This window comes from Nilaparvata lugens, chromosome 1 (assembly GCF_014356525.2).
Source record: "Nilaparvata lugens isolate BPH chromosome 1, ASM1435652v1, whole genome shotgun sequence".
In the NCBI taxonomy this organism is placed as follows: domain Eukaryota; kingdom Metazoa; phylum Arthropoda; class Insecta; order Hemiptera; family Delphacidae; genus Nilaparvata; species Nilaparvata lugens.
The window spans coordinates 95,610,970-95,622,661 of NC_052504.1; the positions used below are offsets into that span (position 1 = coordinate 95,610,970).

The 11,692-nt window shown below is 35.6% G+C and overlaps 1 protein-coding gene and 1 long non-coding RNA gene across 2 annotated transcripts; both read right to left on the minus strand.

Moving 5' to 3' along the window:
• Positions 1 to 1,367: 1,367 nt before the first annotated feature.
• LOC120349466 lies at positions 1,368 to 6,026 on the minus strand. Its single transcript, XR_005570360.1, has 2 exons — positions 5,948 to 6,026; positions 1,368 to 4,691 (listed from the first exon to the last, which is right to left on the minus strand). It is a non-coding gene; the product is annotated as an uncharacterized LOC120349466 (long non-coding RNA).
• A 1,441-nt stretch (positions 6,027 to 7,467) lies between these two features.
• On the minus strand, positions 7,468 to 10,537 carry LOC120349462 (telomere zinc finger-associated protein-like; the record flags this gene model as incomplete). The annotated part of the gene is given in 2 exon segments (XM_039419670.1): positions 7,468 to 7,849; positions 10,324 to 10,537. Coding segments are annotated over 2 exon segments (489 nt in total), but the record flags the coding sequence as incomplete, so codon positions are not given.
• Between the last annotated feature and the right edge of the window lie 1,155 nt (positions 10,538 to 11,692).

Below are 11,692 nucleotides of genomic sequence, written 5' to 3' on the forward strand. Positions count from 1 at the left end.
GTATTTTTCCATCAACGTTAGTAGACAGTTGACTATAATACTACTCGTTCAAAAACATCGAACATCTTGAAAATGTATTTTTCCTACAGTTACGTTGAAAAGTGGCCATTGCTGCATTGATTACAGAACGCAAAGAATCACTTTTCCGCTCTAATGCGGGAAAAATTTTTCTGCACTCCAGATTTGCAACATGGCAACGCAAAGTACTTAGTAGGTTATATGGAGCAACAGTGCAGCAAAATCAAAATGAAGTTGGTAACAGTGACTGGGCTGCTATAGTGAGCAGAGGTGCAACGAAGCACAACGCGCTAATTATTATTCATTATATATTATAACCAAGGACAACGAGGACTTTAGGATTTTAGGATTAAGGTTTTTATCAATAATAAAATTACACAGAAAAACATTTGATGGATTTCAGTCAATTTTAGCCATAATTACCCACTTTTCATATTCAATGGTAACTGTAGGAAAAACTTAATGTGAAATACGTGCGCAAAGTTCCTCTGCTGCACTCAAGAAACCATTCCGCCCTCGCCTACGGCTCGGGCGTAAACGTTTCTTTCGGTGCAGCAAACTGACACTTTGCGCACTAGTTGCACAAATAACTATTTCCATCAACGTTGTAGACAGTTGCAGTCAGACCTGATAACAGCGCTCACACTCACATTCCAGGACGACACGTCACGTTAAGATAGGACTGAAAGCTCTGTTTATCTAGGATTTTTTCCTAAAACATAACAACAGGCACAGAGAAGAAAGTTAATTTCTTCTACTTTGTGGATAGTCCTACATATATTGATCGATACTAATATCGACATTTACTCTTTGATGTCTAGTTTCTGCAGGTCTTCAAGCAGGAGCATCAATCATCCTTCAATCACGCAGCCTGCGTGTCTTTACTCGGTTTACCGATAAGAACAAATTGCATTTTTGATAATTTTTATCATTTTCTAAGAACATTCTGGAATTTATCTCTTTTCTGTATAGGGCTACTTTTATAGAAATAGAAAGAAAAATAAAAATCTTAGTACCCTTTTTGAAATAAAGGGTATCAATGTATGAATGGCATCAATGTCCGAAACATGTTGTGATTAAATATTTCAAAAAGGGTACTAAGATTTTTATTTTTCTTTCTATTTCTATTTCAACATTCTGGAAGCTTTTAATTAAATGATAATTCTATTTAATATTTATATGACTATTATAACTGTTTATTATTAGGCTAACTAGTCCTGAACATGAAAAATTAGGTGTATATGGAGATACTTCTACTACGGTACCTATATGAAGAGAAGTTACTTTAAAACTGTAAAGGCAGTAGTTATGATAGCCTAAAAGGTCCAATAAAATAATTATACTAGGTCTATTGATCAATACAAATTATTTTATTAGTGAATGGTCATTTCATGCTAATTTACTTTATCCAATATATACCTCATTGTGGTGGAAAAACTTAAAAATTTACAATAAGAAGAATCGATTCATAGAAATTCAATTTCTTAATAGTTAATTTTTCAATGTCAGCACAAAAGAAAATACTTTACTAAATAAATTACAAAACGGGGGAAAAAATAATTATTATTATTAAAACGCACTTGTCAACTTAATGAAGTTTTGTAATAATATTAAGATTAACACACAACATGCACCAATTGTTTTTAAATAATGAGTAGCTTATAAAAAAATTATGAATACACAAATTAGACTTTTATTCTGAATAAAAAAGAATAAAGAATAAGTTTAGCATTTATTTTTATCAAATGTATTGTTTTCGACAAATTTCATGAACCTTTTTCCTAAAAACATTCAAATAAATCCAGTGTTTTTACAGTTTTGACCCAATTCAAATGCCTTCAAAATTGCACATTTTTAAAACTATAACCTTGAATTTTTACAATAATAAAAATTCCTTCTACACTTGAATTGCAACGTGTTTCAAATCTTACAGTGAAGCAGCAAGTTGGAAAATTTTGCACATTTCTAAGTTACTTGTAGTGAAGATTGCAAGAACAAAATCACTTTAAAATACTATTAAGTATTTGAAGACGATCAAATATCTATGATCTGATGTATGACTGTATGATTCTACATTATGACTGTATAACGGTCCCAGTGGATATTCTTATTGAACAGAAGATTTGAAATATTACGTCTCGACCATAACTATAGTGAAGTCCACGTTATAATGACAGTATTTTATCAACTTTGGTTTTGCTATTCTTGTCTATCATTCGACAAAGCCAGTGACACTATCCTTTTCTAGGTCCACAACGGTGCCAATTATGTTTTTGACAGTGTAGAAATATAATGAATTAATGCAGAGAATCGGTATCGCTATTCTTCTATCTTTATCCACTGTCATTATAACGTGGACCTCACTATATTTCAATAAAGAAGAGGTTGCCGCTGTTTTCAAACAGTTTACACAAAGGATAACACAAATTCTACAACGCACTTTGTAGAAACGTTTCCTATATATTTAAAATATATTCGAATAAATCAGGCTTGTCAATTAATTTTTTATATTGATTAAATTATTATTTTTTTCAATAAGAAGTAAGCGTGACCCTTTTGAACAGTTTACACAGACGAATATATTATCAAAGTCTGCAACTGTTCCTTAGCACGTAGCTTATGCCTGCAAAAAGTGGTAGTTATAGAAACCTTTCATCGCTCTTTTAATTACTAACTAAACATCCGAAACCATTTTCTGAATAACTATCCAATAAATAAATGATTACGACTGTTTTCACAAGTCTATACTCAGTAGCGCACGGATTTGTTCCTGTTGAATCCTTTGGCGGAGTCAGCTTTTCTTTCAAATAATTATTACATCAGCATCCATAACTCAGGAGCGCACGGATTTGTTCCTGTTGAATCCTTTGGCGGAGTCAGCTTTTCTTTCAAATAATTATTACATCAGCATCCAAAACTATTTTCTCGATATACATTAATAATGATAATTAATTGTTTAAAAGATTGCGACTGCTCAAAACGTTTTCACAAGTCTACTCTGTCACTCAGGAGCGCGTGAAGTTATTCCTCATTCTTTTGGCAGAGTCAGCTTTTCTTTCAAATTAATATTACTTCAACAACCAAAACTATTTTCTCGATAATCTATATAATAAGAGAGAGTAGGGTTGTGTTAGTTCGCATCAAAACATGTCAACTTGTAGATTGCATATCGGAAAAACGGGAATGATTTAGATCTCCAAATTTTGCACTTAGATTCTAAAAATATCAATCTCGTGCACCTGGAAGCCCAAATTTCAATTTTCCTTCTAGATTTTTCAGAATTAATGTTCAAATCTATGCTACCGTACATGAAGTTCCATAGGCTACATTGTTGCAGCTCAGAAGTGTGTGTTTTTTTATGAGGAGGTTATAATGCTGTTACAAGACTAATATTTTCAAACGGCCGTCTAGCGTAACGGTAAAACGCTAAAAAAGCGTTGCTTTAGCTTATGGAGCGATGGATCCTCGGTTCGATTCCCGATTTTTCCCAATTTCTTTGTTCTTAATTTTTTTCCTCGAAACATATTATTATCAATTATTTTTTGAAGGAATTTGTTTTCATTACAATTGAACTTGGATTTTATCAAATAATTATTTTTAATGTAAAATTTTGCCACCAGTACAAATGAAATGGACATAGTCTTCGTGCTGTAGGCCTATCATTGAATTTCATAAGAAAAACATGAATAGATCACAATAGAATAAGTAATAATTTATATTCTTCAGTTATAATGTACTATTGGACACGAATTCGCAGTGAAACGAGTATTTTAGGTATTTTGTTTGGAATTGGAAAACAGAAGGCTGCCTGATTCAAATTGAGGAGGATCCTAATCGAAATAAAATTTATTGATGTATTGGAAAAATCAATATGATTCTGTGAGGTTTTCAAGTATTATGTCTTCTTCAGTTTTCTATACTATAATAAAGGAAAGAACTGGCTTATACACGTAAGGAATAGGGAATTATGTTTGACGCATCATCACGTCTGAAATATACTCAACTGATTAATTTGAAATTTTGGGTAAAACCTATCTGGATGGGGGCATGGAACGGTCAAGAGTGAAAAATACCCCTCCTTCAACGCTGGTTGAATGGGAAACATTAACAGCTGTCAACCCATGTCAATGCTCAACCAATATCAAACAATAGATCTCTAAATGCCCCCATCCAGATACGTTTAGCAGCATAAAATATTTTTTCAAAACCTACTCCAAAAGCCACCACTCTGGTCCGCAAATTACAACTCGACATAATATGTATCCTTTAAAAATATCAATTAGCACAAGGAAATTAGTTCTTTGATAATTAGAATAGGCTCAAAATTGTGTTCCATAGCAATGGAATTCAACTATTTTTCTAAATTAAATGAGAATGAAATGAAAATTCTGTTTTGAAACAATATGTACATCTCTGATAACCTGATACGAGTTATAAAATCGTTATATACACACCATTCAATAGCAGGGTTTTTGGTTTCTACCAAACGACGAACATAATATCCTATGATTAGCAATTTGATTGTACATCAATAAAAACTGGTATATGCCTTCACGGTTTAGATCTTTGTCGCATCTTGATAAGCTCTGCATGTGAACTCCATGTTACACGAAAATCTACAGAGTACAGACTGTCTAATACTTTGATGGACCTAAATTATAACTTTGATGGACCTAAATTATAACTTTGATGGACCTGTACAGAACACGGAAATGGGAATCCCACAGTAAAAGTCTAAGTGTGGAATAACGTCACTAAACTTAACAGGATACGCTTCATTGCTCAAGGGTCAAAAATGTGCTAAGTCTACCTGCCAAAGGGTTTCGCAGTTGTATTGTTCTAGCTTGACCGTCCCATGCCCCCATTGAGATAGGTTTTACCCGAAATTTTGCATATAGATTCTTAACTAACCGAGGATGGTTATTTATGCCTATTTTCAGTTCTTCAAGATTTCTTTACGTCAAGTTTTCAATTTGTCATGCTTCCAGTTCTTGTATAGAAGCAGCTGATTATTTCTTTTAAAAGGGACATTAGATGATAGGTATGATTGGGGATCCTATTCGAATAAAAATAACTGATTTTCTGTCGCATCAAAACCGCACCGATTTCTCAAACCGTTCAAAAGTTATTCTCATTCAAAGATACTGATAAATCATGCATATATCCATCATCTTTACTATAATAAAGGAAAGAACTGGCTTATACACGTAAGGAATAGGGAATTATGTTTGACGCATCATCACGTCTGAAATATACTCAACTGATTAATTTGAAATTTTGGGTAAAACCTATCTGGATGGGGGCATGGAACGGTCAAGAGAGAACAATACCCCTCCTTCAACGCTGGTTGAATAGAAAACAATAACTGTCAACCCATGTCAATGCTCAACCAATATCAAACAATAGATCTCTTAATGCCCCCATCCAGATAGGTTTAGCAGCATAAAATATATATTTTCAAAACCTACTCCAAAAGCCACCACTCTGGTCCGCAACTTACAACTCGACATAATATGTATCCTTTAAAAATATCAATTAGCACAAGGAAATTAGTTCTTTGATAATTAGAATAGGCTCAAAATTGTGTTCCATAGCAATGGAATTCAACTATTTTTCTAAATTAAATGAGAATGAAATGAAAATTCTGTTTCGAAACAATATGTACATCTCTGATAACCTGATACGAGTTATAAAATCGTTATATACACACCATTCAATTGCAGGGTTTTTGGCTTCTACAAAACGACGAACATAATATCCTATGATTAGCAATTTGATTGTACATCAATAAAAAGTGGTATATGCCTTCACGGTTTAGATCTTTGTCGCATCTTGATAAATTCTGCATGTGAACTCCATGTTACACGAAAATCTACAGAGTACAGACTGTCTAATACTTTAATGGACCTAAATTATAACTTTGATGGACCTGTACAGAACACGGAAATGGGAATCCCGCAGTAAAAGTCTAAGTGTGGAATAACATCACTAAACTTAACAGGATACGCTTCATTGCTCAAAAATGTGCTAAGTCTAACTGCCAAAGGGTTTCGCAGTTGTATTGTTCTAGCTTGACCGTCCCATGCCCCCATTGAGATAGGTTTTACCCGAAATTTTGGATATAGATTCTTAACTAACCGAGGATGGTTATTTATGCCTATTTTCAGTTCTTCAAGATTTCTTTACGTCAAGTTTTCAATTTGTCATGCTTCCAGTTGTTGTATAGAAGCAGCTGAACATTTCTTTTAAAAGGGACATTAGATGATAGGTATGATTGGGGATCCTATTCGAATAAAAATAACTGATTTTCTGTCGCATCAAAACCGCACCGATTTCTCAAACCGTTTAAAAGTTATTCTCATTCAAAGATACTGATAAATCATGCATCTATCCATCATCTTTACTATAATAATGGAAAGAGCTGGCTCATACACGTACGTGATGAAGGAAAATTATGTTTGACACATCATCACGTCTGAACTACTGGACTGATTGATTTGAAATTTTGCATAAAGATTCTTCATTAACCAATGATGATTATAGGCCTATTTTCAAATTTCGAATTTTTTATTACGTCAAGTTTTCATTTTGCAAAATTTTAAAATAGACACTTGCGAAGCACGGGTTACCTACTAGTCATTCAATAAAGATAATAAATTGTTCAAAACATTGCGAATGATCAAAACGTTTTCACAAGTCTACTCTGTCACTCAGGAGCGCGTGAAGTTGTTCTTCATTCTTTTGGCAGAGTCAGCTTTTCTTTCAAATAAATTTTACTTTAACAACCAAAACTATTTTTTTGATAATCATTCAATAACGATGATTAAATGTTCAAAAGATTGCGACTGTTCAAAACGTTTTCACAAGTCTACTCTGTCACTCAGGAGCGCTTGAAGTTGTTCCTCATTCTTTTGGCAGAGTCAGCTTTTCTTTCAAATCAATATTACTTTAACAACCAAAACTATTTTTTTGATAATCATTCAATAACGATGATTAAATGTTCAAAAGATTGCGACTGCTCAAACCGTTTTCACAAGTCTACTCTGTCACTCAGGAGCGCGTGAAGTTGTTCCTCATTCTTTTGGCAGAGTCAGCTTTTCTTTCAAATTAATATTACTTCAACAACCAAAACTATTTTCTCGATAATCATTCAATAACGATGATTAAATGTTCAAAAGATTGCGACTGTTCAAAACGTTTTCACAAGTCTACTCTGTCACTCAGGAGCGCGTGAAGTTGTTCCTCATTCTTTTGGCAGAGTCAGCTTTTTCTTTCAAATTAATATTACTTCATTCAATAATTCGATAATCATTCAATAACGATAATTAAATGTTCAAAATATTGCGACTGTCCAAAACGTTTTCACAAGTCTACTCTGTCACTCAGGAGCGCGTGAAGTTGTTCCACCTTCTTTTGGCGGAGCCAGCTTTTCTTTCAAATTAATATTACTTCAGCAAACAAAAATAATTTCTCGATAATCATTCAATAAAGATAATTAATTGATTGTTCACAAGATTACGACTGTTCCTAAAGTTTTCACAAGTCTACTCTGTCACTCAGGAGCGCGCAAAGTTGTTCTTCTTGAACCGTTTGGCGGAGTCGGCAGCGCCCTTGAGCTTGAACTGCGATTTGAACTTGGCGCCACTCTGCTGAGCAGTGGCGGAGGTGGGGATGACGGTGGAGGGGGCAGTGTGCCGTTTGAGCAGGTGGTCGGCCATCTCCTCGTCAGTCATATACTGCTTTTCGCAGAGAGGACACTGTGTGGTCTGCGCCGCCACCGACACGTGACTACGCACCACGTGCTCTAGCATCGCCGACTTGTTCTCGTGTCCTGCAACCAATCGCAATATACATCACAATTACAACATAATAGAAAAGCATCATTATGAGCAAAAAAAAGCAATCAAGTGAAATGGGCTATACATGTACCCCATTGTACCTGACGACATCCTCGAACATAAAAGAAACGAGACGGGGCCGCGCTATCTGTAAACTTTTATCTGTATTGTTCCAAACAGGTTCATCCTCTAACTCTCGACTAGCATACTTTATTGTCCTCTGATTCCGCTTCATTTCCCTCATTAGTGGCCCCATATGACCTCATTTAGACCAGCTAAAAAGCAAACTGAACTCAGCAGTATTTGTTCTTAGAACCGTGAAGAAATTGCTGGATGCAGGAACGCTTAGAAGTGTTTATTTTGCTGTGTTCCATTCTCTTCTTTCATACGGTGTTATATTTTGGGGCAATTCAACTCATGCAATACATATATTTAGGATTCAAAAGTGGGCAGTTAGAGTAATGGTGGGTGAATCTATTAGAGCAAGTTGTAGAGATTATTTCAAAGAGTTAGAGATTCTCCCACTACCAGGTGTATATATTTAGAGGCTCTTTGTTTTATTGATAGGAATAAAGATAGGTTCAATACAGGAGAGTTGTTCCACTCATACAATACCAGATATAGACAAAACCTCAGAGACGACATACATCGAACTGGTATGTATGAGAGGGGGGTAAAGAGTGCAGGAATTCGGCTTTATAATTCATTGCCAACACGCATAAAAGCTCTTACAGGTGAAAAGTTCAGAATTAAGGTGAGGGAGGAGTTGTTGCAGGTTTGTCCTTATTCCAGTGAGGAATTCTTTTTGAATTATAGAATGCAAAGATTGACGACTTAGATTATAATTGACAAATCCTTATACCCCTTTCATAGGTGGTCAGTGGGATGAAAAAAATGAAATGAAAAAAAAATTAAATTTCTCTATTACTTTGCACTTTACATATGTTACTTGTATTTTCTACAATTATTGAATCTAAATCAGTAATGTAATTGTATTATTCCCAATGATTAATTTGATGAAACTCAACTTGCTCACAAGCTGTATACAAACTAACTAGAGTTGCATACAATTCGATACTTATTTAACGTACGATTTTTTGGCGTCCTTTCAAAATCTATTAAATTGAACACAACTTGTGAAACATATGATGTGTTTGTCAAGTTCCATTCAGCCTCGTAGAATTTATAAGTACGTCCAAAAATCGATGTGGGCTTTACACACCACGTACGTTTGACTAAATTTGTACTTGTCATCGATAGTAATGTGAGTGTTTATCCAATCACTGTATGCTACCACTGGTTTACAGCTGAAAGTGCCTTCAAGTAACCAGACTGGTCCACCAATATCTTCCTCGGAGTTGAAACCTTAACAATTGACCACGAAAATGTCGAAATTCAATAACAATAGGCGACCACTGAAGGGTCACTAGAACTTCTACCTGTCCATCCATTGTTTTCGGCGGCCCCGTCTCGTTTCTTTAACCCTAAGATTTATTCTAACACTTCACTGCTTAGTGACATAGTGATTCATATAAAGGTGCGTACAGACTTTCGCTCTGCTCCGCAACCGAACGTCACTCCAGCAGAGCGATTGATGATCGACCGGGGAGCAAGAGTGGTTCGACCGGGGAACGCGAGAAGATCTAACATCTTCCTTAACGTTCATGATGGGTGCGTGGGAGGAGCGACTGTGGTTCGATGGAGGAACGAGGGCGGTACGAGGGCGGAGCGTGCTCGGTGTGGGTTGGAAGCGCGTATATGTGTACGCAGCTTAATGTATCAGTTTCTATTTAGTGTTGTAGTAGTTCTAAATATTATTTGATATTCCCACTGCATGGTTTTACATAATATTCATATATTATATGAATCAGATTCTCTACTTTTAAAATACTTGAACATTTCACCGATAGAGTACTGCAAATTCATAACCTCATGTCACTGAAAAGTGAAAGTACGACATTTTCACGACTTGGTAAAAAATCACCATTTTTCCAAAATTTACCCTTGATTTTATTCCATCATAACTAGTTTCAACCCTTCAGGAGCCATTTTCAAGTGTAAATAAGATAAATGAACAACATTGAATTAATACTAGTTTATGTTCATATGATAATCATCATATCCTTTAGTTTCATGAACTGCAAAACTTCACTGAAAATGGATGCCTAAATAAAACTGAAACAAGTTCATTTATTTGTTGAATAAGTTCCCCGTCTTTCAGAGAAGACGATAAGTGGTCGGTCCCGACCACCTAAAAAGCAGTCGTCATCTCTCATCATCACTCATTACCCACGCACAAGCCTAATAGCTTATGTTAGCTTCACCCTCAGTATTATTATTATTTTTATTTATACCTAGTTAAATTCTGTCATGAAAAAAAGCGGTAGGCTGAATGTAAAAGAAGAATATTTTCTTTTACATTTTCGTGTTGCACTTGATCAATGTTTAGACTATAAGTGTAGAGTACCTTGGTCGCAGAGCGGACAGCTCCAGAGGGGCGCTGAGGCGTGGTTGTCGGTGATGTGGTGCGCGAGGCGGGGCCCCGAGGTGGGCGGATGCTCGCAGAGGGGACACTGATACTGCGGCGAGGCCGCTTGTACATGCTCGGCGAGCACGTGGATGCCGAGCTCCTCTTGCGAGACGTAGATTTGGCCGCACAGCGGGCACCTCCACATCTTCACCTAAACATCAAATTCACACAATTACCAACAAATATAAATAACCTACACAAAAATTTTATCATCATTTATTTCTCACACTTGCGCAAGTTGTTTGTTGATTTTGTTTTTATTTCATATTTTGTGAAAATAAATAATACATTATTACTATTTAAAATATGTTAGACTTGGAGCGACAGAAAGAGATGCTGAGGAGCGAACTACGTGGAGACAGTTTGTTGGTGCGGCCAAATGTCAACTTAGATATAGATGGCCCTGGGAGTAAGTAAGTAAAATATGTTAACAACACTTGTGAGCAAAACTGGTCACTGCCAACCGAGATAGAATTTACATAAACGACCTTCCCGCAAATATGCATCTATAGTGAGGTCCACGTTATAATGGCAGTGGAGGAAGATAGGAGAACAACGTTGCCGTCAGCACAAGCAGGTAATGTTTTCTATTTCTCAATTATTCTTCTTTAGATTATTATGACAAAAAATTAGTGTACGTTACTTGGACGTAATGTCTTTTGCAGTGCTCGAATGAAATTCTAGTCTCGGTAACGCCTTGACTAGAAACATCATTCTCGCCTGCAAAAGGTCCCTTCCCGTCCATGTGACGTAAGATACTATCATCTACGACCATGTTATAATGTTAACATTACGTCACAATCAATCACATAACAGGGGTCTTTCCGGAATGATTTTTCAAGACTTAACTGATATTATCCTTAAGGTTTCCTAAAATCTTGCTACGCTACGCTGAAATATTTTACTGTTTTGCCGCTGAGACATATGTATGTTCACAAGGTATTGTCCATGTTTTACTTGATAAGTGGAAATGACGGTGTAACAGTGGACTATTGTGATTTGGTTGAGGGTCCCATTTAACAGAGAGGGTGGAAATCACAACCTACGAGGAGTCAGGCCAAACTGCACTCTTTTTAGGAAGTCATTTATTTTTCTTACACTCAAATTTTTCAATCAATTACCCAATGATATCAAAATAGTTTTCAGGTCTCGTGATAGAATACAGTCGCTTAAATCTATTATCAAGAAATGGCTACTAAGTATGACCCGAGAGGATCCTGAAACCATGTACAACCCTATGATTTAATTTCCAGTGATGAATGATCTATTGCTCCAATTTTGCCAAAATGATTAATGTTATTGTTTT